At 37.7% G+C, this 26,212-nt stretch overlaps 1 protein-coding gene across 8 annotated transcripts in view; it reads right to left on the reverse strand.

Moving 5' to 3' along the window:
- The window catches only part of PTPN13 (protein tyrosine phosphatase non-receptor type 13), a 224,768-nt gene that overhangs the window by 77,455 nt on the left and 121,101 nt on the right, over positions 1-26,212 (reverse strand). For all 8 annotated transcript variants that reach the window (XM_006055370.4, XM_025289753.3, XM_006055369.4 and 5 more), the window contains 9 exons: positions 24,054-24,149; positions 22,715-22,808; positions 15,054-15,273; positions 11,375-11,449; positions 11,083-11,257; positions 5,550-5,703; positions 5,149-5,287; positions 4,251-4,403; positions 518-700 (listed from right to left, as the gene is read on the reverse strand). In XM_006055370.4, coding sequence (XP_006055432.2) covers positions 518-700; positions 4,251-4,403; positions 5,149-5,287; positions 5,550-5,703; positions 11,083-11,257; positions 11,375-11,449; positions 15,054-15,273; positions 22,715-22,808; positions 24,054-24,149 — 1,289 coding nt within the window. The remainder of the gene's footprint in view (positions 1-517; positions 701-4,250; positions 4,404-5,148; positions 5,288-5,549; positions 5,704-11,082; positions 11,258-11,374; positions 11,450-15,053; positions 15,274-22,714; positions 22,809-24,053; positions 24,150-26,212) is intronic.

Raw genomic sequence — 26,212 nt, forward strand, 5'->3', positions numbered from 1 at the left:
ATGATTTTCTAAAAACCACTTTCCTAACTTTATCTCCAGAGACTATATCCTAAAACTGAAAACTGTAGAAAATCCTGAGGCTAATTTTAAAAGCCAGTAAACCTCTGGACCACTGAGACTCAAATACAGTTGTTATGAGGGGCCTATTACTGAGCAAGACCAAGTTCACTGCAGTTGAGGTAATCATCAATCTTAAATACATTAGTGGGTTTTCTCCATGTGAGAAGTTCTGATTTAACAGAGAAGTCAACTTGGTTGTAATTTAACTAAAGTTAACTGAGCATATAACCAGCTAAGAATTCTTTTAAAAATCACCTCCTGAGGAAACCAAAAACAAAACCTCAATAATACTTCCTATAACCAAGAAAGAGGAGTTAAATAATATTAAGACATAAAGATAAGCCCTACTGAATGCTAGGGTCTAAAGTTCATTTAAGGAAAGTCAATTAATATGTTACATTGGAAATCAGCAACACCTATTTAAATGTAGAATCAAAAGAGGTTAAAATGGACATACAGAAAAAGAAATCTTCTTGGTTTCCCGCCACGGAAAGCGAAGGACCAGTGTGCGAACTCCATTGTGAACCTCGAACACGAGGACACCTTTAGAACAGACTCCAAGCAGTATTCCCGTTTGTGACTTTTTCTCAGGGTGCACCCGGTGAAAATGAACTCCGTATTCTGTCAGTCTTTGGCAGACCTGTTGGAACAATACCACAACATAGCAATGCCCTTGGCAAAAGGTGGCGGAGAGAATCAGCAGTTGTATTAGTGTTGTGTAATATGGAAAGGACAGCCTCCTAGACAAATGTTGCTGGAATTGGAAATTCACATGCCAAGAAAATGAATCTTGACCCTTGCTTTACCAATACATAACAATTACCCACAAAAGGATGAGACTTAAATATATAATAAAATTTCTATTTTAGTTATAATTTATAATTATAATTTATAGCTAAAAACCATAAAATTTAGAAGATCTTCATGGCTGTTAATTAGAGAAAGATTTCTTAGATGGGGCATAAAAAGTAGGAACCATAGAATAAAAAATTGGTAAACTGAAACTTCATTAACATTAGAAGCTTTTGCTCTTCAAAAGTCATTGATAAGAAAACAAAGGTAAGTCACAGACCAGGAATATATATATGTAGAATATACATCTGATAAAGGAACTGCATCTATAACATACAAAGAACATATACTTCTCAACAAAAAAACACATATCCAGATAAAAAAAGGGCAACAGATTTTATTAGACACTTCAACAAAGAATATATATGAACAATAAATAAATACATAAAACGATGCTGAAAATAACTGTAATTAGGGAAATACAAATTAAAACCACAGTCATATATCTCTACTTACCTACTTAAATAGCTAAAAAGAAAAAAAAAACATACCAAGTGCTATTCAGGGTACAGAGCAACTGGAAATTCCATACGTTACTGGCAGTAGTGCAAAACTGTACAACCACTTGAGAACAATTTGGTAATTTTGTAGAAGTTAAACACACACTTACTGTAGATCCCAGCAAACCTAACGTTAAGTATTCACTCGAGAGAAAAAAAAAACAAAAACATATGTTCATGCAAAAATCAGTCTATGAGTATTGACATCAGCTTTATATCCCTTAACTAAAGAAACAGTAAACAAAAATTGCTGCTAATCTGTACAACAGAAAACTACTCAGTCACAAGTAAGCACACTACTATACACACCACGGGTGGTGGCGCTAGTGGTAAAGACTCCGCCTGCCAGTGCAGGAGAGGCAGGAGGCTTGGGCTTGATCTCTGGGTCAGGAAGAACCCCTAGAGGAGGGCACGGCAACCCACTCCAGTATCTGTGCCTGGAGAATCCCATGGACAGAGGAGCCTGGCGGGCTACAGTCCATGGGGTGGGCAAGAGAGTCAAACACAAACAAGTGACTGAGCACCAAACACGCCACACCAAAGATGAACCTCAAAAGTATTGTTTTAAGTAAAAAGAGGCACACAGAAGACTAGGTGATATATGATTCTTTCAATGAAATCCTAGAAAAGAAAAAATGATAGTGATAGAACACAAATCAGTAGTCGCCAGAGTTTAGGAGTGGGGGAAGGGACTGACTAGAAAGCAACAGGAAGGAACTTTCTGGTGTTGGAAATGTGTTATGTTGGGGGCTGGCAAATTTTTTATTTAACAGGCCAGATATTTCAGGCTTTGTGGGTCATATGATATCTGTTGTAGATACTTAACTCTGCTGTTGCAGTGTGAGAGCAGATACAGACCATATGGAAACAAATAAGTTTGGCCAAGTTCCAATAAAGCTTTACTTACAAAACAGGCAGGCCACAGTGTGCTAACCCATGCTCTTTATCATGATTGTGGAGTGGCTGCTCAACTGTATGTTGTTGTAGTTTAGTCGCTAAGTCATGTCCAACTCTTCTGCAACCTCATGGACTGTATGTAGCCCGCCAGACTCCCCTGTCCATGGGATTCTCCAGGCAAGATTACTGGAGTGGGTTGCCATTTCCTTCTCCAGGGGATCTTCCTGACCCAGGGATTGAACCTGAGTCTTCTGCATTGGCAGGTGGGTTTTCTACCACTCAGCTAGGAAATGCCCAATTGTACATGTATCATCAAAACTCGCTGAATCGAACATTTAAAAGTGGTCAGTTTTACTATATGCAAATTATACATCAATAAAGCAGATTTACATAAAAAAATTTTTTCAAAGGCAATATGATATGTAACAGAAGGGTAACCTTGGAAGGGTATATTAATGAGATTAAAAAAATTCTTATGTTAGAAGAAGCATGCTCAAGCTAAAGAGAAAAGGAGGAAGAGGATACATTATTAGAAGGAGAAGGGCAACCTACTATGCACTGAGCACAATACTTAGAAAGGGACAACTGAAACTCAGAGATTTTAAGTACATTGTCCACATTCACCCAGCTGGCTGAAACAAGAATTCAAATGAAAGACTGTCTGAAAATCCCCATGCAAAATCATTTCACTGTGCTAATGTCTTCTACCTTTGTTGACAAAGATATAACTTGATATTTATTTCCTGCAAGTGTAAAAAATGTAATAACTGAGGGAAAAAAATAAGCACATAATGTAATGTCTTTAAAAGTAGACTCACCTTAAACAAAACAAACCATGAATCCTAGATTAAATGTGGTGTGAGTCTGTGAATGAAACCCTTTCATAGGTATTTGTAGGGCTGGGAAACCTGGCTCCCTTATTACAGAGCAGTAAGGTTAAGGAACACTGCTACATCCTGGGGAGCAGTAAGACAAGAATGTTCTGAAGTTTCTCTTCTCAACAGAATGTTATCATGTATTTATTATTCATATTGGAAGCACTATCTTTTCTAATCATAAATGCACTATTATACATCTGATGCCCTCTGTGGCTCAGTGGTAAAAGAATCTACCTGCAATGCAGGAGATGATGGCTCCATCCCTGGGTCAGGAAGATCCTTTGGAGGAGGGCTTGGCAGCCCACTCCAGTATTCTTGCCTGGAGAGTCCCATGGACAGAGAAACCTGGCAGGCTACAGTCCATAGGGTTGCAAAGAGTTGGACACGACTGAAGCGACTGAGCAAACACACACACACATGCATCTGAGGTCTTATAGGTAGCTAGTGGCAGAATTAAAGATATAAACGACTTTTTCTAACCCCAGTCCCCTGCATGAATTAGTTGGCATTAATGGAAAGACTATTTTTTAGAAGACTTAATTGAATCTTAAGCTTTTTTTTTCCTAAAAAAGCAAAACAACTCTAGAATTAGTTTGAACTTGCCCCTCTTATTCAGTCACAAAATTGTTTATTCTTTACAACATATCTTGATTTTTTTTTCTTTTTTAAATTATGAAAGTATGATAACACATTTACAGGAGATTTGGAAAATACATAACAAAGTTACATATAGTTTCACTATATATTAAAATATATATCTTGATTTTGAGAGTATAAAAAAGGATAAAAGAATATAATCCCTACTCAGACGTGAGTTCAAATCACAGTTGTGACCCACATTCCAGCCGCTGACTTTGGGAACACTATGTCTCTTCTCTGACCCTCAGTTCCCTCTTTTACAAAATGAGAATTAAAATACTATGGTTTTAGCCAGGAATAAATAAGAGGAGATGAAGCACACAGGCTCAGTTATTGGCACCTGAGTTTTTAGATATATGGCCTCCAACATTTCTTGTTTACTTTGGAAAAATACAGTTTATCCTTTGTAATCTGGCGGGCTTACCTTTAAAAATTCTAACTCTGTCTCTTTTTCAGAAGCTCCCATGTAGGTATTGTGCAATTTGGGTAGTTCTTCTTTAATATAGGACAAATCAAGTTTCTCCATCACTCTTGGAGGCAAGTAATGTTCCAGTCTAAAATATGACACACCATGAACCTAGAAAGGAGAGTGATTTGGTAAGAAAGTCTGTTTCTCTCTTCCTCCAGTCTTAAAGTTCTTGCCTCAATCAAGAGATCAGGTATTCCTATTCACTCTTCTCTCTGAGGAGTGAGTTTTAGAAAAAGTACAGTTAGTCTTTCTCTTTTATTCAGTGAGGCAGAATAGAAAGACTGAACTGATTGGTAAGCTTGAGGAAAGACTGACAGTCTCAGACCAAATGTAAACCAAATGTCACTAAAGTTAAGGGCTACTGTTGTGAAGGGTGCTACTTGAGTGGCACAGTCTCTTCCAATTTCCTGCTTCCTCTCAGGTCCGTGTATATTCAGGAACACTTGGCCTTGAATATGTGTTCCCATAGAGAGAGCTCGGCTAGGTTCTCAGCCACAGGGATCCATGGGCGAGGCGGAAGACCCCTTTGATCCAGATTTGGCTGGAAACCCTTATGTCTAGTATCTGTGAGTTAGAAATAGGGAGCTAGGAAGGTAAGTGCTAGATATCCCAAAACTCTGAAACAGGATAATTTTAAAAAGAAAGAAGGAAGGAAAGAAAGAAAGAAAAAATCCCACACTACATGATTTTAAATAAGCAATATACATGGGGAACTTTGTCATTCTGAGGCACTGAACTAGCCTCAAAAATCTCCGGATCTAAACTGTCAACACTCAACCAGGTTCGGTCTTTAACCATGCTCAGGATAAGAACAATGCAAAATACTTGTCCCACAGAAAAAAATAAATCATACCTCCGGTTGATAATCCCCATACTCAGCTTGGAGAGCCAAGGATGCTAGTAATAAAGAAGTCTCATCATCACAGTGTATCCTCTCCTCCAAGATGTCTTTTCGCAGCTGAAGATAATACTGATGACAGGTCAGAGTGTGTCTGGGAAAATAAACACACACACAAAACATCCAGGCTATTGATCTTGAAGCCTGGGTGACTTTTTAAATTGGCATATAAGTTTAGTTGCCAACATGGCTTATGATTAAGCATGAGAAATGAATAAATAATGTGGAAAGAAACATTTCTTTTATGATAAAGAAGACTTTATCATTGGTCAGAAGCAAATAATTCAGTATCAGTAAACTCAAGGGTCAAAAAACCAGGGGCCAAAAGAGAAACAGAGAAACTCTTGTGTACTCACTGTATCAGACTAACATCATCCATGAAAAATTTAATTCGGAAAAACAAAGTAAAGTTAATGGAGGCTTTGCTCTTTTTCTTTGGTTCTTCTTTCCATCCCTCTGGGGCTACTTTGGTTAATTTTAGATCAGAATCAACAAAGAAATATTCATTATCTAGAACAGAATGAGAAATACTCAGATAAAATAAAAATACTTTCATGTTGTCTTTTAATTTCTTCATTTTGTGGTCAGACTTGCACAAAACAGTTTCACACTATTAACAGGATTGTTAAGAAGTGTGGCAGGGAATTCTGATACACTGCATATGGATGACCGGCAATATGACTCAGTCTTTCATAAATGAGGCCTCTGAAGACAGAGAGACTTGGATTCAACTCCTGGCCACATCATTTACTACCTGTGAGATACTGAGTAAATTATGTAACCTATCCAGATATCAGTGTTCTTGTCTGTAAAATCAGAATAGTGCTAATTTCTGCTTTTTAGGGTTTTTGTAGAGATCAAAAGACATAATGGATATAAAACACTTGGTAGTTTAAAGCATGTGGCAGGTGGTAAGCATTCAATAAATGTTAGCTAGTATCTGTTATACTTGAACTACCATTGAAACCGAGAAGGAACAATAACCATCATTTTATCTTTAGCTATCATATCATGTAGTTTGACTCTCTCCAAATAAAAGATTAGTCAGTAAAATCTGACTTATCCAGAATGTTTAAGAAGTTAGGTACAATTTAAATAAAAATTCTAACTAATTGAATATTTTTATATAGATAGCATTACATGTTTATGTGCTTCCCAGGCGGCACTAGTGGTCAAGAATCTGCCTGCCAATGCAGGAGATGCAAGAGACGTGGATTCGAACCCTGGGTGGGGAAGATTCCCTGGAGTAGGAAATGGCAACCCACTCCACTATTCTTGCCTGGAAAACTCCAGGGACAGAGGAGCCTGGCGGTTAATAGTCCACGGAGCTGCAGAAAGTTGGACTCAACTGAGTGAGTGGGCACTGATTACATGATTAGTCTAACATTGTAATCAGTAAAGTGAGAGAACATCAGTACACACTAACTGAATATTTATTGGACGAAATCAAATCAAATATTTGATTTACAAAATCAATTATTGCTTTTAAGAAACAAGAATTCAATAAACTAAGTTGAAAATATTTCTTGTATGAAGAAGACAGTGTTATCCTGATCTTAAAGGGGTTCAGGATGATTTGATCCTTCAATTGTAATTTATTGTACTTTGTTGTCAAGCTTTTTATTTTGAGGTAAACAGGAATCTTAAGTATTGAAAAGCAATCTATAAATATAGTAACTTATTAAAGAAATATTCAGTAAAACCCGATTCCAAAGGGTTTCTTATTGCTATGGCAATTCTAACTGATAAATAGCAGCAGCTTCTACCGAATCTGTGTTCTGAGACCACAGTGGTTGTGAATGTCAAAGGTTAGCAGACGTAATGTTTAAAAAATGTGAAAAGACTTAGCTTCAGTCATCAAATGATAACATTTAAGAAAGACACTGTCTCCACAGACAGCAAGAGTGAGAGCAGTGAAAAAGCAAATGTAATAAATTATTAACACTGGTGGAATCTGAATAAAGAGTACTGGGGAATTTTTTTGACTATTCTTGAAAATGTTTCTCCATGTCTGAAATTCTGTAATAATAACAAAAAATTTTAATACTGTCTTTGTGAATAAATTTTCTATTTCTAACAAATACTTAAATTTGTGTTAAAAAAAAAAAAAAGGCATTGTGTGTATGGAGCCAAAGCAAAAACATACCCACTTGTGAATGGGACTGGTGATGGAAGCAGGGTTCGATGCTGTAAAGAGCAATATTGCATAGGAACCTGGAATGTTAGGTCCATGAATCAAGGCAAATTGGAAGTGGTCAAACAGGAGATGGCAAGAGTGAATGTCGACATTCTAGGAATCAGTGAACTAAGATGGACTGGAATGGGTGAATTTAACTCAGATGACCATTATATCTACTACTGTGGGCAGGAATCCCTTAGAAGAAAGGGAGTAGCCATCATGGTCAACAAGAGAGTCCGAAATGCAGTACTTGGCTGCAATCACAAAAACGACAGATTGATCTCTGTTTGTTTTCAAGGCAAACCATTCAATATCACGGTAATCCAAGTCTATGCCTCGACCAGTAATGCTGAAGAAGCTGAAGTTGAACAGTTCTATGAAGACTCACAAGACCTTCTAGAGGTAACACCCAAAAAAGATGTCCTTTTCATTATAGGGGATTAGAATGCAAAAGTAGTAAGTCAAGAAACACCTGGAGAAACAGGCAAATTTGGCCTTGGAATACGGAATGAAGCAGGGCAAAGGCTAATAGAGTTCTGCCAAGAGAATGCACTGGTCATAGCAAACACCCTCTTCCAACAACACAAGAGAAGACTCTACACATGGACATCACCAGATGGTCGACACTGAAATCAGATTGATTATATTCTTTGCAGCCAAAGATGGAGAAGCTCTATACAGTCAGCAAAAACAAGACTGGGAGCTGACTGTGGCTCGGATCATGAACTCCTTATTGCCAAATTCAGACTTAAATTGAAGAAAGTGGAGAAGACCACTAGACCATTCATGTATGCCCTAAATCAAATGCCTTATGACTATACAGTGGAAGTGAGAAATAGATTTAAGGGACTAGATCTGATAAACAGAGTGCCTGATGAACTATGGATGGAGGTTCGTGACATTGTACAGGGAACAGGAATCAAGACCATCCCTAAGAAAAAGAAATGCAAAAAAGCAAAATGGCTGTCTGAGAAGGCCTTACAAATAGCTGTAAAAAGAAGAGAAGTGAAAAGCAAAGGAGAAAAGGAAAGATATTCCCATTTGAATGCAGAGTTCCAAAGAATAGCAAGGAGAGATAACAAAGCCTTCCTCAGCGATCAATGCAAAGAAATAGAGGAAAACAACAGAATGGAAAAGACTAAAGATCTCTTCAAGAAAATGCAAAAATGGGCTCAATAAAGGACAGAAATGGTAGGGACCTAACAGAAGCAGAAGATGTTAAGAAGAGTGGCAAGAATACACAGAAGAACTATACAAAAAAGATCTTCATGACCCAGATAATCACAATGGTGTAATCACTCACCTAGAGCCAGACATCCTGGAATGTGAAGTCAAGTGGGCCTTAGGAAGCATCACTACGAACAAAGCTAGTGGAGGTGATGGAATTCCAGTTGAGCTATTTCAAATCCTAAAAGATGATGCTGTGAAAGTGCTGCACTTAATATGCCAGCAAATTTGGAAAACTCAGCAGTGGCCACAGGACTGGAAAAGGTCAGTTGTCATTCCAATCCCAAAGAAAGGCAATGCCAAATAATGCTCAAACTACTGCACAATTGTACTCATCTCACACGCTAGTTAAGTAATGCTTAAAATACTCCAAGCCAGGCTTCAGCAAGATGTGAACCGTGAACTTCCAGATGTTCAAGCTGGTTTTAGAAAAGGCAGAGGAACCAGAGATCAAATTGCCAACATCCGCTGGATCATGGAGAAAGCAAGAGTTCCAGAAAAACATCTATTTCTGCTTTATTGACTATGCCAAAGCCTTTGATCTTGTGGATCACTAAACTGTGGAAAATTCTGAAAGAGATGGGAATACCAGACCACCTGACCTGCCTCTTGACAAACCTGTATGCAGGTCAGGAAGCAACAGTTAGAACTGGACATGGAACAACAGATGGGTTCCAAAAAGGAAAAGGAGTACCTCGAGGCTTTATATTGTCACCCTGCTTATTTAATTTATATGCAGAGTACATCATGAGAAACTGGGCTGGAGGAAGCACAGGCTGGAATCAAGATTGCTGGGAGAAATATCAATAACCTCAGATAGGCAGATGAAACCACCCTTATGGCAGAAAGTGAAGAACTAAAGAGCCTCTTGAGAAAGGGAAAGAGGAGAGTGAAAAAGTTGGCTTAAAGCTCAACATTCAGAAAACTAAGATCATGGCATCGAGTCTCATCACTTTATGGCAAATAGATGGGGAAACAGTGCAGACAGTGGCTGACTTTATTTTTCGGGCTCCAAAATCACTGCAGATGGTGACAACAGTCATGAAATTAAAAGACACTTACTCCTTGGAAGCAAAGTTATGACCAACCTAGACAGCATATTAAAAAGCAGAGACATTACTTTGCCAACAAAGGTCCGTCTAGTTAAGGCTATGGTTTTTCCAGTAGTCATGAATGGATGTGGGAGTTGGACTATAAAGAAAGCTGAGTGCTGAAGAATTGATGCTTTTGAACTGTGGTGTTGGAGAAGACTCTTGAGAGTCCCTTGGACTGCAAGGAGATCCAACCAGTCCATCCTAAAGGAGATCAGTCCTGGGTGTTCATTGGAAGGACTGATGTTGAAGCTGAAACTCCAATACTTTGGCCACCTGATGTGAAGAGCTGACTTATTTGAAAGGACCCTGATGCTGGGAAAGATTGAGGGCAGGAGGAGAAGGGGACAACAGAGATAAGATGGTTGGATGGCATCACCGACTCGATGGATATGAGTTTGGGAAGACTCTGGGAGTTGGTGGACAGTGAGGTCTGGATGCCGCAGTTCATGGGGTCGCAAAGAGTTGGACACGACTGAACTGACCTGAAGCTGAAGGAGTTCACATGGAGATTTGGAAATAGGGTCTCGCTATATATTCAAACAGATACTGATTTCTAAAGTACATATATGGGTAAATAATGATCCCCAAAATATAACAATTAAAATCTATTATAAGGAGATCCAAGCAGTCCATTCTGAAGATCAGCCCTAGGATTTCTTTGGAAGGAATGATGCTAAAGCTGAAACTCCAGTACTTTGGCCACCTCATGCAAAGAGTTGACTCATTGGAAAAGACTCTGTTGCTGGGAGGGATTGGGGGCAGGAGGAACAGGGGACGACAGAGGGTGAGATGGCTGGATGGCATCGCCGACTCGATGGACGTGAGTTTGAGTGAACTGCGGGAGATGGTGATGGACAGGGAGGCCTGGCGTGCTGCGATTCATGGGGTCGCAAAGAGTCGGACACGACTGAGCGACTGAACTGAACTGATATAGACAATGCCAGAGACAAATCTTCACGGCTGAGTACAGAGAATGCTAAAAAGACACAGCTATTAAGACAATGCACTGAGTTAGGAAAAGAAAGACAGCTCCTAACTCCTACTTCTCAATGCTGACATATCCATTTAGTTCAATTTTCCCAAGGGCTTCCCTGGTGGCTCAGTTGGTAAAGAATCTGTGTGCAATGCATGAGACCTGAGTTCAATCCCTGGGTCAGGAAGATCCTCTGGAGAAGGAAATGGCAACTCACTTCAGTATTCTTGCCTAGGAAATCCCATGGACAGAGAAGTCTGGTGAGCTACTGGTCCATGGGATCACAGACAGCTGGACATGACTTAGTGACTAAACCACCACCAATATTTCCCAGAAGAAGGTTAGGTAGAACAGGTATAGGAGGTCACTGATGCCAGGTTTCCACACTCTACCCTGAGTTTAAAATGTCTTGGTACCTTTGAGAGTAGCTAAGGCAAACAAATGATGTTCCACTAAGCCAATATGGGCCACAACCATATCAAACACATCTTTACATATTGTTTTGGTATCACAAGTCAGTTCCAGTCTCTGTCCACTCAGAAGCATTATGTTAACTTTTCTTCGGTTATCTTCACTCTTCCCTTTCTTGGTCTACAATTGAAAAAAATGAATGGCAGTTACCAATGTAACCATGATAAGAATTTTAACTCCTTAAAAATCATTACCAAAATTATTTTCTCAGAGTGACAAAGTGGTTTTATTACTTACAAGGATAGACCGTGGCAAATCCAAAGATATAAATGGTTCAATTGTCATTTTCACAAACTCTGGACCAAAGAAATTCTGTGAATCATAGAAGAGGAATCAATAGTTATTATCACTTATTCTAGCTCTTCCCTTGAAAGGAAAATAATGTAATAATAATAGTAATATAAATAATAATAAATTAAAAATATAAATAAAATAAATAAAAATATAATAAATAATCAAATAATAATAGCAAACTACACGTAAGGTCATCATAGTAGAACTAGAGATCTGAAATAAATGTATAACTTTTGATAAAGAAGTACAGCAGAATTATAATCATTTTTTAAAAACAGACAATCAGAAATTTGGTGGGCTCAAAGATATAATATTTAATGTATAAACTGGAAGTGCAATTAAAAACCAGTTTCATTGTTGTTCTGTTTCAATGTTGAATACTCTGCCATGTTTATAAGGTAAAAATATCTGTTTCAAAAAAAAAAAAAGGAATAAGGCTGAAATGTGCCTTACACTGTAAATATTAATTTTATCAGCTTCGAATCCTACCAGAGATGTAAAATATAAAGCCTGGCTTTATACCATTTTACATAAATAAAGGTTTTCATGTTTTGGACTCCAGGTAGACCCAAACTCTCTCTCTCAAAAAAAACACCAGTCTCATTTATTGAATATAGGGTTATCAAGTTCATATAAGGATTTGGTTTCTATTGCTAATGTGAAAAGTAATTGAATAGAATCTTATTATTTCAGAGAGTGATATTCAATTTGTCCTAAAACAAGTCTTCTAGTGGACCACATCTGCTTTGTGACTACAAAAGACACATTCACCTGTAACCAAGTTCTCACAACCCTGTACTCTAATTAGTGGCAATTAGGGATATTATCCCTGGAGAAGGAAACAGCAACCCACTCCAGTATTCTTGCCTAGAAACCCCATGGACAGAGGATACTGGTGGGCTACAGTGCATGGGTCCCAAAAGAGTCGGACATGACTGAGTGACTTAGCATGTATGCAGGCTTATTACAGGGGTCACGGTCTCTGCTCTGCCCTGCTGCCTCTACTACGAAAATAGTATCTTGGGAGCTAGGAGAAGCAGAGTCCACACTCTGCATTTACTGCTTTTCAATCTACTCTTTCCCTTTATGTCTTGTACATCCAGGGGTTTCTGCCTGGAGAGAAGAATTGGTTGAAAAGATAACTTAAAACAGTTAGACTTCAACAGGGGAGTAGGATTCAGAATAGACTGAAACATGACATCCAAAGGGGGGGAAAAGTAGAATGAACACAGGGCTAATCTTGAGGCCAAAGGCAGGTGGTCTACGTGTTTGTGTGTGTGTGCACTCTTGTGCACGCCATAAATATATGGAGATTTATTTTTGTTGGTTTCTTCTTTGCATCTTCTCTGTACACTTCATTTGGTTACTTGATGTGGGAATTCTATCCAATCAATGGCGTGTCGAACATGTGACCCATACCACTTAGGTAAAAGTTTAACATTAAGCATTTGTTAATTTTCAGGGAACCAGCAGGACACATTTTAAATGGGAATAGAAAGAGTAGAAGAAATGACAATGGTTTGCCATGTTAAAGACAGAATCTGATACAAATCAACTAAAGAAACTGAGTATGAACACTAAAATGTGCCTACACCAAAAATAATCTAGAAAAAATAAAAAGTTATGTTTTAGAAAAGAATATTAATTCAATTTTGAAATCGGTCCTCTGAGCACTAGAACTCTTTATTCAGCCTCAAAAATGTATCCTTCCTCCTTTATTTATTTGGCCACACTCGGCAGTTGAAGTGTGGAATCCCAATCACTGGACCGCTGGGGAATTTTCCCTTCCTGTTAATTTTTTTTTTTTTTAAGAAAAAATACTATGTGGTTCTTCAATGATCAGCAGTTCAAATTCTTTAGTCACTGATGTAGCCTGTTGAAAAAAGTATGCCTTTTTTTTTTTTTTTTAAAATAGCCAGACAGCATTGCCTAAAAGGAAACACAAGTCTTTAGTGAGATGACACCTAACAGTGGTATACTATAAAGGTACAGAATATCATTTATGACTCTTAAATGTAACAGAATTCTGTATTCTCTGAAACTATGATTTAGGAAAAGATGTGTATATACATGTGCCCCTTTTGCTTTATGTGTGCCTTTAATTATTGGAAACCCATGCTAACCTGACTACTGCTTAATTTTGACAAATGTATTATTTACAATGATAAATTGATGAAGTCTTATGGAATTTCTTCCTTTTGGCTTAAAATAAATTGAGTTATATTTTATTGAAATCGAGTAACTTTAAAACTGGAATCTGTCTTATAAATTACAACTTAATTACACATTTTAAAAATTGGCACAGTGAGACACAAACTGGTTTAAAAATATGCATAAAGACATATTAGAAATGAAATTATTAGAAATTGAATCCAAGTCTCTTAATTTGTAGTTCAGTATAATTTTCACCATGCAACACTTTTCTTCTTAGAAAATTAGAAGGAAAATTTTGAATTCTGTCAATTTCAGGGTATACAAATTTGCTTTTAAGAAGATTGTTTGAAATAAGCAACAAAACCCAAAATGTAATAGGATAATATACTTTTTTAGCATGGGACTAGAAAGAAAAAAAAATCACTTTAGATTTTATCACTTTTACTATTATTTACTTTGCTTTTGAAGAATTATTCATAAAGCAACAGTACAATGAGGATATTGCTTCATCTATCAAATTGGTGATGATAAAAAAAAAGAATGACACAATGAGAGTCAGTAAGAAAATGGTGAAACAGGCATGATCAGAGGAAACACAAACTGAAATTTTTAAAGGGCAATTTGATAAGGTATAAAAATATCTAAAAAGGTATTTGCCTTTGACTTGGCTGTTCTACTTGGAGGAAGCTATCTGCAAAGATTTAGCTATCAGGATGTTCATAGTAACTACAAATTAAAAGGATTTTAAATGTCCAATATCTGGAAAATGATTAAATAAATTATGGTACATGGTAAATTCACATAATAGAGTACCTTACAGCCCTTAACAATAATATTATAAAAGTTGTAAAATGTTCATGACATTTTATATGAGAAAAGACTACGTTCATTTTGAGCTTATGTTTTTAAAAATACAGAGGATATATGATGAAAGAAAAATAAACCAACTGAACACATAAAAGAAAACTCTCCCACAGATTTGTTCTTTCTTACCTTTGAATACTGTAATACAAGGATATGATACTTGGAGCTAATGCAGCCATCTTTTAACTATAAAGAGAATTACTGCCAAAATTATGAGAATGGCAGAGCAGAAAGATGGAATGTACTTGATAGAATTCTTGAGCTTCTGAACCAACCTTGAACTCTCTATCTCTGATCTTCTTGGTTTGTGGGATAATAAATATTAAAAGGTAATCCACCACAATACTGAATAAAGCCAGTTGACTTAAGGATCACAAATATATTTTTAAAAATATACAGTTAAGATATTGTAAATCCATCTCATGTTATTGTAAAAATGAAACCATGAAAAGAGCTAAATATTTTAATGTCAACCAACAGGATATTTAACATCAATGCAAACTTAAATATGAGATTTCAGAATTATACAATTTTTTAAAGTACTTTGCATAACATTTTCCCTATGAGACCAAGTTTAGATGCAGTAACCTGAGAATCAACTTACTCTCAGTTTTCTTTGGGTCATGGCTGTTTCTAGAGCTATTTCTCTTAAGGGATCCCTGGTGATGTCAAGCATGGAAGCTTTGATGGTGTCCCCTGGATACAGGCTCAACCGAGACTGTCTAAGGGCCATTCTGGCTTGCAGCTGCATCATTTCTTCTTCTTGCCGTTTTAGCATGATCTCTTGATTAATTAAGTTGCCTTCAAGGGGTGTTTCATATTGTCTGCCATATAGAAAAGTGAAAAGTGGATTGAGAAAAAAACATATTAAGTCTAATCAAGAAAAAATATCATGGTAAGCAAGCTATCAAGAACTTAGACAAATTTTACTTTTTCATTTCAAAAGAACCTTTGAAGTAACTCCTCAGTCCTATTTTTAATGTATTAATATACTGTGGTGTCTCATTTTCAGTGGGTAGATCTATATCCTCTACCTCTTCTCTGAAATAGCTCAACATCTGAAACTGTTCCCGCTGTGGTTCTCTCAGATTGAGGCTGTTTTATACTCATAATCCTGCACCAGTGGGCCTGGACATGAGACAGAGATTTCCTTGGATTTTTATTTCAGCTTCCAGATCATTACCGACTCCCCCTCCAAGAGCCTCCAGCTTCCTTGAATTGAAAGCGTTAGTTGCTCAGTTGCGTCTGACTCTGACTGTAACCTGCCAGGCTCTTCTGTCTATGGGATTTCCCAGGCAAGAATACTGGAGTGGGCTGCCATTTCCTTCTCCAGTGGATCTTCCCAACCCAGGCATCAAACCCAGGTCTCTACCCTTTCCTTGAAATATGAGCTATGAAATCAAACCATTCACTGATCTGCTTTGCTCTAGACTTCATTCTGTTGGCCAACTCTTCTTTATGCATTACAGACTTAAGTGCCTGACGCAGCGGTCTTCTCTAACACCACCGCTATCATCACTCATGCTGGTGTTACAGAGACTGGGGAGTCTTATAACACCCTGGCTTCCTCCATCTCAGCCAGAATTCTGCTCCCATGGCAAGTCATGTTGGCTATAACAATAACTGTGCAGCCTCTAGAATGTCCTATTTCTATCTTCCAAAACCCTCTCCATCTAATCTCCTTGTTGTTTTCTAGCTCACTTCTTCTAACACTCTCCATCAAACCATTCATTGACTCTATCAGGAATTTTAGTTCACCGATTGGACCACTTCCTCTCTGTTAAAACTTACACTTTTTAAAATTTTTTACTTCCCATAAATGTGATATATTAATGCTTTAGAAATCTTGACTTAGAGTTTACACTTTTAATGTCATGTTAACTAATGGATTACTTTATGATCTGAAATTAGAAATGTTTATCTTCTAGACCACACTGCTTTATCATGTATTGGTATTACAAGTATTATGGTTCAGGGTACAACACAGTCTTCAGTAATTCATCTGATAGATGTCATTCCACTTATGTCATAAAACCAGTTAGTACTGGATAGGCCAAAAAGTTAGAGTTTTTCCATAAGATGTTAAATTTTCTATACCTGTTATACATTAATTCCATTAACCCCCTCTAGCCCTCACATTGCTTGAGTTGTACAGCCCATCATGAAAATCATTTCTTGGCATATGACCTGAACTCTCATGAAACTGCAGAACCATGCTGACTGATCTCACTGGGTTCTCAGTGCTTCATGGTGATTCATTTTCTTAGAGAACTATATCATATTTTTTTCCTCTTTTTTTTTATCAAAGTTCTTTCAAAACTTCCTCCCTCATTCTCTCTCAACTGATGACTTCTCTTCAGTTTTTTTGGTGAAATAAGCAGCAAACAGGAAACAACTTCCTTATCCTTCTACCACCAGACTTTCCAGATCGATGTTCTGATCTTTTCTGGTACAATGGATAGATCTCCTGCACACTTACATAGGCCTCAAGCCTCTATTGTACATGGGGTTCCAACCCTCTTCCCTATCCAGAGACTTTGCTCCTGCAGTTACCCTCTCACACGCATCATCCATCTTGTCCACTAGGTTATTTATGTTATACAAACATGCTGTACTATTTTCTACTTAGAACAAAAAAACTCTTCTTTGGCTCCACATCCCCTTTTAGATTCTATTTCATTTTTCTGCTGTCTTTTAGAGTAAGTTTCTTCAAAACTGTCTTTTAAATTTTATCTCCACTTCATCTTCCACTTCCTCTTGGACTCAGACCCATAGTTTGAGTCCTTACCAGTTCACCAAAACCAGTCACAGAAAAGACTGCCTTCAGTGTAATCAAAGACAAAGGATAATTCTTTTTTTTTTTTTTAGGATAATTCTTAGTTTGCATCTTACTTGACCTCCAAGCACCTTACAACATAGTTATTCAGTCATTAAACATCTGACTTCTGGGGCTTCCCTGGTGGCTCAGTGGTTAAGAATCCTCCTGCCAGTGCAGGAGACATGGGTTCGATTCCTGATGCAGGAAGATCTCACATACTATGGGGCCCCTAATCTCATGACTCACAACGACTGAAACCCAAGCACCCAAGAGCCTGTGCTGCGCAACAAGAGAAGCCACTGCAATGAGAAGCCTGTGTAGCACAACCAGAGAGCAGCCACCTCCCCTCCAACCACTGCTGCAACTAGACAGCAGCGTGCACAGCCATGAAGACTCAGCACAGCCAAAAATAAATATTCACTGGCTCCTCCTTAGTCTTTTTTTCTGGATCTTCCTTCATTTCTAATTTCTTAATGTTAGACTGAGCGCCGAAGAATTGATGCTTTCAAATTGCGTTGCTGGAGAAGAATCTTTAGAGTTCTTACCAAGAAGATCAAACCAGTCAATCCTAAAGGAAATCAACCCTGAGTATTCATTGTAAGGACTGGTGTTGAAGCTGAAGCTTCAAAACATTGGCCACCTGATCTGAACAGCTGACTCGATGGAAAAGACCCTGATGCTGGGCAAGACTGAGGGCACGAGGAGAAGGGGGCAACAGAGGATGAGATGGTTGGATGGCATCACTGACTCTATGGACATGAGTTTGAGCAAACTCTGGGAGATGGTAAGGAACAGGGAAGCCTGGTGTGCTACAGTCCATGGGGTCACAAAGAATCAGACACAACTTAGCGACTGAACAACAACAACATTGGACTGTAACAGTGCTCAGACCTCCAGATTTTTCTAGTCTCCATATACAGGTCACACTTACCTGATCTCGTGTAGTCACATGGCCTCAATTACCTTGTATTTCCATAACTCCAGGCTCTCCCTTGAATTCTGATTCTACTCACCTGCTTAGGTTAGTGTTCGACTTGGATGTGACTATGCATCTTTAGCCTAAGATGTCTAAAACCAAACTCTTGATACTTGTTCCTTATGTGCAACCTTCTCTCAATCATTCACTGGTTGCTTAGGACACAATCTGGAGTCATTCTTCATTCCTTACAAATCCAACATCTGAATGAGCAGCAAATCCTTAAGGGCATAACATTGAAGAAATCTATTTCCAACACTTCTCTATTACTAACAAACTAGTCTGTGCTGTATGCATCTCAAATGGAGCACTGTAATCGCCTCCAAACCAGTCTTTTACTTCTGTAATCTGTTTTTCACAGAACAGATCAGAGTAATCCCATTAAAATGTAAACATGATCATAGCTATGTCTCAACCATCCAATGGATTCCCATTATACTCAAAATAGTTAATCCTAATCCTAACCCTAACCCTTAGGAGATGCCTCCTCTGACCAGTCTACCTAAGTGAACTAGAACTTGGACATCATACCCTTGCAGTCTCTATCTCTTTAGCGTGGTTTATTTTCCTTCCAAGTACCATCACATTTTGATGGTGCATTACTTACTTTTCTTTTAGTGGTTTACCGAATATCTCTCAGCCCTATCACATCTCTGGAGGGAATTTTTTGGTCTTGTTCATAATCTCATTTCCCGTACATAGAAGTACCCTCTACAAGGTAAGTGAGTGAGTGAGTGAGTGAAGTCGCTCAGTCGTGTCCGACTCTTTGCAACCCTGTGGACTGCAGCCTACCAGGCTCCTCCTTCCATGGGATTCTCCAGGCAAGAATACTGGAGTGGGTTGCCATTTCCTTCTCCAGGGGATCTTCCCGACCCAGGGATCAAACCCAGGTCTCCCACGTTGGAGGCAGACACTTTAACCTCTGAGCCACCAGGGAAGACACTATTGAGCCAATGATCGAATATGATTTTATGGCTTGCTCTCACTTAATGGGGGTCAAAGAAAACGATAAAACTTTGAATCTATACATTTTAACCCACACCTGTCATTTTCATCAAATATATTAGCCTTCTTGTTCAAATTCTTTTCTACCAGAGCAAGAAACAGATAACAAAAGTGACTGATCATCATTTTGTGTCCCATCACAGTATCTGATTGCAACGTTTGAGAGGCAAAACAAAAATGAACAAAATATAGACAAAACACATGCAAACAAACAAGAAACTCACAAAACCTAGATGATTTAGGAATGGATAAACAAGTTCTTTCAAGACAAAAAAAGGTTACATCATTAAACAGATAAGCATAGAAGCAGTAGGAATTGCACTACGTAAAACCGTACTTCAAAAGTTAACACAGAAAAAAAATTTAGAGATGCTCTTCGGAAAATAGCTTTGAATGTCTTTTTTTGGTACTGAAAGACACTTTTGATAGTTCAAAATCCAAAATTACTCAGTTTGATGGATCTGACTCATAACTTCCTGTTAATCTCCTCCCACCCACTATGATAGAAATCAATAGCACTGTGTGGATCTCTTTTTCCATTTCATTCTAGATAAAGGAATGGAAATTTTTATAAAGAATTATGCAACATATCTAAATACAGAACTATTTATAGATCTCACAAATACGTGACCTAAGGAACAAACAGAACCTCCTGATTGTGTACTGACATGTTAAAGATATTATCAGAAGACTTTGTACACATACAGAAAACTCTGCACTTGAATAAGAAATTTAGACAATACCTCAGTTAATGTGTTTTTCCTTGGACAGATCAAGATGGTTGGGAGCAATATCAACAACCTCAGATATGCAGATGATATCACTCCAATGGCAGAAAGCAAAGAGGAACTAAAGAGCCTCTTGATGAGGGTGAAAGAGGAGAGTGAAAAAGTTGCCTTAAAATTCAGCATTCAAAAACTAAGATCATGGCATCCTATCCCATTACTTCATGGCAAACAGATAGGGGAAAAATGGAACAGTGACAGATTTTATTTTCTTGGGCTCCAAAATCACTCTGGATGGTGACTGCAGCCATGGAATTAAAAGACGCTTGCTCCTTAGAAGAAAAGCTATGACAAACCTAGACAGCGTATTAAAAAGCAGAGACATCACTTTGCCAACAAAGTCAAAGCTATGTTTTTCCAGTAGTCATGTGACAGTTGGATCATAAAGAAGGCTGAGTGCCAAAAAATTGATGCTTTTGAACCGTGGACCCTTGAGAGCCCCTTGGACTTCAAGGAGATCAAACCATTCAATCCTAAAGGAAATCAACCCTGAATATTCACTGGAAGCTGCATGTTGATGTGAAGAGCCAACTCAGTGGAAAAGACCCCGATGCTGAGAAAGACTGAGGACAGGAGGAGAAGGGGGCAGCTGAGGATGAGATGGCTGGATGGCATCACCGACTGTATGGACATGAGTTCAAGTGAACTCTGGGAGACAGTGAAGGACAAGGAAGCCTGGTGTGCTTAAGTCCGTGGGGTCTCAAAGAGTTGGACACAAGTTAGCGACTAAACAACAATAACAGTCAACTTCTCCTTGAAAGAAATATTTCTGTTTCACCTATATCTAATGCAGATGCTATGAACATCAAGTTGTGTTTTTAAACATCTTAAAGTGTGAAATAAAAGCAGCTTATCACTAAATTATGATCTGATGAGCTAACACTTTAATGTTATTGTTTCCTAAAAAAAACTGGAAACAGTCAAAACTAAGATTCTCTTATAATCCCCATGCTTTTGAGTTACCTTCTCAAGAAAACTGAAGTAAGTCTCACAAAATGATTTAACTTTGTTTGGAGGAATATGTTTTCTAAATAACTAGCAAACTGACTATAAAATCAATCAATTTTAACATATAATTCCGACAATTCTTCCATTGCTCTCTATTCCTTCTTTTGATTAAGCTAAAAAGGCATCATAGTAACTGTAAGCTTTCTCTAAATTACATATATAGAGAGGAGTGACTTCCTCAATTCAACACAGACCTTAGTGCAATTCAACATTTGCTTCTTATTGCTGGTCATCTCCAAACAGTTTTGCTTCTTTAATAAAACTATCTACTATCAAGCATAGATCTATCTTTGTCTCTAATCTCTTTGGTCAAAATTACCAAAATAGGCTCATTGCAATTACTATTCCCACAATGGGGTTATAGTAATATACAGTGCTATTATGTGAAGATTATATCACTTTAGGCAAATGAACACTGATTAGAACTTTCCTCATAGAAAGTATCACAGACATTTTAAAAAGGAACACGAGAAAAAGACATAAATTTCATAAAAACTGAAATATTACAGAATAATTTTAGTGCAATGTATGTAATTACTTGGAGTGTTAACCCTGGATAAACTGTCTGCTTTAATCACATGGGTAGGGTTACCTAGACTATTAACAGTTTATGGGTATGAAACATTTGCCTGCCAGAATTAATCAGCTAAGGGGCAGGTTTTTGTTAATTTCCAAATGATACTTTTGTATATAATGGTACCTAAATCAAATGAACTGAGATATCAAATTTAAAAGTATTACTATAGTTTGGTAGTAAATTCTGAAGCAACTTCTGATTCTCTAATATTACACTATGAATTTCAAATTAATGCTTAACTTTAACAATATGCTTCTGTTCATGTAAGGGATCTGTGCACACATGAAGACACACATTAATATATTCAGTACTGAGTTGACACATTTCACTTCAAACAAAGTAAATCAACCCACAGTTATAATACCATAAGAATAACTGCTAGGGTTAATCTTATAAGTATGCTGAGTGTCTCAGTATGAAAATGAACTCTAAACTTAATAGCAGTTTCACCAAACAGCAGTATAGTCATTTTCAAATGCTAAGTCGCCTTAGTCGTGTCCGACTCTGTGTGACCCCATGGACTGCAGCCTACCAGGCTTCTCCGTCCATGCGATTAAGTCCAAACTGGGCTTAAAAAAAGTTTAAGTACAAGATAGCTTCTTTTAATTCAGGAAGATGTAGTGAAAACTTAACTTTTTATGTAACAGATTTCACATGATAGGTTACTTAGTAGTAATCTACTAATTATTCATTAAACAAATAGTACTGAAAGCCTACTTGTTGAGCCCAGGTAACCTTTTGAAAAAAGCATTATTCTTTTAGAAATCAAAGTTTATATCTTCTCATAGACGTTTAATGCTATACCTTTAAAACGTCCATACTGTTAGTTATTTTATATTCATACTGGCAATTAAAAAAAATCAAGCACAAACTAAAATAATCAGGGCCAATTCTAATTTTAAAAGATTCCAATAACTCAAACAATTGTAACATCTTTTATATAATTGAATTTGCAAGAACTTAAAGAGGAGGGAAGAAAAGAAGAATGGAGAAAACAGAGGGAAGAGAATAATTAAAAAAATATTCTTCTTGATTCTAATGAAGAAAAAAACCACATGCAACTGGAAATATATTGCCATTTTTTCATATTACATACCTTGGTCTCTGTGACTGGCCTTGACTTGGGGTTTCATCTACGCCTGGGAAACCACTGCTGGATTCAAATCTCTTTGAAGTTTCACTTTTTCTCACTAATTGTGAATGAAAAGGAATAGCACAAGTCATAAAAATATGAAATAATCTTATTTAAAACATAAGCACTCAGAAGACACATAATTTTTACAAATCATATTCATATAATCAAATTAATGATATAATGTCATTAAACTCTTCAGTGGCAGTCATTTTATTTTTGAAAACAATGAATTATGTTCTCTCATATTCTTGCCTGGAGAATCCCATGGATGGAGAAGCCTGGTAGGCTGCAGTCCATGGGGTCACACAGAGTCGGACACGACTAAAGCGACTTAGCATTTGAAAATGACTATACTGCTGTTTGGTGAAACTGCTATTAAGTTCCTATGGTGGTTTTAGTTACTAAATCATGTCTGGCTCCTGCAACCCCATGGACTATAGCCTGCCAGGCTCTTCTGTCCAAGGGATTCTCCAGGCAAGAATACTGGAGTGGGTTGCCATTTCCTTCTCTGGGGGATCTTCCTGATCCAGGAATTGAATCCGGGTCTCCTGCACTGCAGGCTAACTCTTTACTAACTGAGCTATGAGGGAAGCCCTTACGTACCTATAACAGTGTTAAAATGAGTAATTGGAAGCTTTTTGTAATTTAAAATTTTTATATAGAATTATTCTTTTCACACCTTATATCTCAACACTACTGAAAGAACAAAAATCATAGCTTCTTTTGTAAATTTTTTTTTTAATTGTGGTAAAAGTCACATAATATAAAACGTACTATTCTTAACCATATTTAACTGTACAGCTGAGTGGCACTAAGTACATTCACATTGTTTTGCAACACTCACCATCATACATCGCCCAAATTTTTCACCTTCCTAAACTGAAACTCTGTCCCCATCAAGCACTAACTCCCCATTCCCCGCCCTGGCATCTATGAAAGAACTTTCTGACAGTATTAATTTGACTATTCTAGGTATCTGGTATACTGCTACTAAGTTGCTTCAGTCGTGTCCCCATAGAAGGCAGCTATTTCCGTCCCTCGAATTCTCCAGGCAAGAGTACTAGAGTGGGTTGCCATTTCCTTCTCCAGTGCATGAAAGTGTAAAGTGAAAATGAAGTCGCTCAGTCGTGTCCGACTCTTTGAGACCCCATGGACTGCAGCCTACCAGGCTCCGCCCACCATCCCTGGGATTTCCCAGGCAAGAGTACTGGAGTAGGGTGCCAAACAGCACAATCATGTGGAATCAAACAGCATGATCATGGTTTCTTACGAATGTTTTGCTTGTTCAGATGCTTCTTACCTTGCCTGAAATCCGATTCAGAGGAAATAATAGATGGACTTTCACTGGACGTACTAAAGAGATCACTGTGGTAAGTTTTGTATCTTTGAACTGGTTCTGAAAGGATTAAAACAAAAACATTAGAAAGCAATCTCATTAGCTGTTCCACAATCATATAAAGCACTACATTTATTCTTGTGAGACCAGAACATCTATTGCTTTAAATTTACTAATCACTGGATGGTCATTTAAAAATGTGACCACAATTTTGAGGTGGTTTGGCATCCTGGTTGGGGGCCTGGACTCTGAAGCCATATTGCCTGGGTTTGAATCCCAGGTCTACTACTCACCAAGTGCATGACTTGGGGACGGTATTTAACTTTCCTGTGACTCTTCTTCAATTGAAAAGAGGGTATAAGGGAAATGCACATCTCCTAAGGTTACTGTAGCATTAACTGAACTCACATGCAAAGCTCTTAGAACAGAGCAGATGCTATATAAACATCATTCTGTTTCAGGTGCTATTAGGGATGGAAAAATCCAGAGACCCAGCCCCAAGCTCAAATAATTTAAAATGCAGAAGTACAACACTGCTATATTTAGAATGGATAACCAACAAGGATGTACCGTGTAGCACAAGGAACTCTGCTCAATGGTATGTGGTAGCCTGGATGGGAAGAGAGACTGGGGGAGAATGGATACATATAAATGTATGGCTGACTCCCTTTGCTGTCTGCCTGAAACTATCACAATATTGTTAATCACCATTGTTAATTGGCTATACACCAATACAAGTTTGTTTTTTTTTTAAATGTAGAAATACAAAATACTCAAGATGGGACATTTGGTTCCACCAGAATGAGATGAGTAAGCACTGGGAGTGGGTGGGGGTCTGTGCAGGGTTGTGCGGTGTATGCTCTGTACAAGGGGGGAAGCACTCCACTGAAATCTAAATTCTACCTTCTCAATGTCTCTGCCTCAGCCCCTCATCTTCACACTTCTGTGATCACTAGCATAGATGATAATTCCATGATAAGTCTCATGCCTGGACTACTTTTAACTGTCCTAGATTCCCCTTTCTGCAGTCTTGCTTGTCTCATATTATAACGCACATTACAGAGAATGAACTTTCCACGAACGAAAATCTGAGCACATTGCTGTATTTCTTAAACTTCTTCAAACTAGAGTTTTTAAGATATAGTTTAATGTCTCCTTAGTATTCAAAGCCTTTCATAAGTTGATCCACGACTACATTTACAGCAGTAGCTCTACATGCTGTGAATATATAGATTCTAACTTGTTAGAATCATGAAAAGCATAGACCTCTCTCCTCCCGCAGCCCTAAAACACACGGGCACACAAATATGGACAGAGAACTTGAAAAACTCAATCTAGGTAGAACCCTTGTTTCAGGGCATCATCACCACCCAGTTCTCCAGATTTTCCACTCTTGCTACTGAATTTACAAATAACCAAAAGCATATAAACTTTGAAATTCCTTCCTCAGATACTCTTCCTGCTAGAATGCTGTTCCTCCTCTTTTCTTTTGAATCCTTTTTCTTTGTCCTTTGAGAGAAGACTTAAAGAAGACTTAAAGAAGACTTTCCTGTTCACAAAAGCTTTCATGACCACCTAAAGACTGAGTTATACACAGTTTCTAATACTTTCATATTGCCTTATGCTTACATAACTGTAACTCTTCACTGCCTTATAGTTATTTCCCCACCTGTTTGTTTTCCTCTACCTAAATCAAAAACTTAGGCAAAAAGGACTGTATCTTTTTCAGATGTACCTTTATTATCAAGCAAGTGTCTGATGCACAGCAAACACAAAATAAATATTTTCTGAGTGGATATGAATAAATGAATGAACAGAGGAATATAAGTGATACACAAAGGTCACTGATGATCTTTAAAGAGGAGTATTTCCATTGCACAGACAGGTGAGGGGCCAAATCAGGCTGGAAGACAGGAAACTGAGAAAATGAGTAACACTGTTCTTTAAAGAAGTTCGAAGATTTGAGAAAGGAGAAAGATTTAAACAAAAACAAACTAAATGAGACTAAATGAGTTATTAGGGTCTTTTTGGCAGAGAGAAATGTTTGAGAATGTTTTTAAGCAGTGGATAATAAGACTGTAGATTGGAGGAGATTGCAAATGACGGTGGGGAATACAGATGGA

This window comes from Bubalus bubalis, chromosome 7, assembly GCF_019923935.1.
Source record: "Bubalus bubalis isolate 160015118507 breed Murrah chromosome 7, NDDB_SH_1, whole genome shotgun sequence".
Classification (NCBI taxonomy): domain Eukaryota; kingdom Metazoa; phylum Chordata; class Mammalia; order Artiodactyla; family Bovidae; genus Bubalus; species Bubalus bubalis.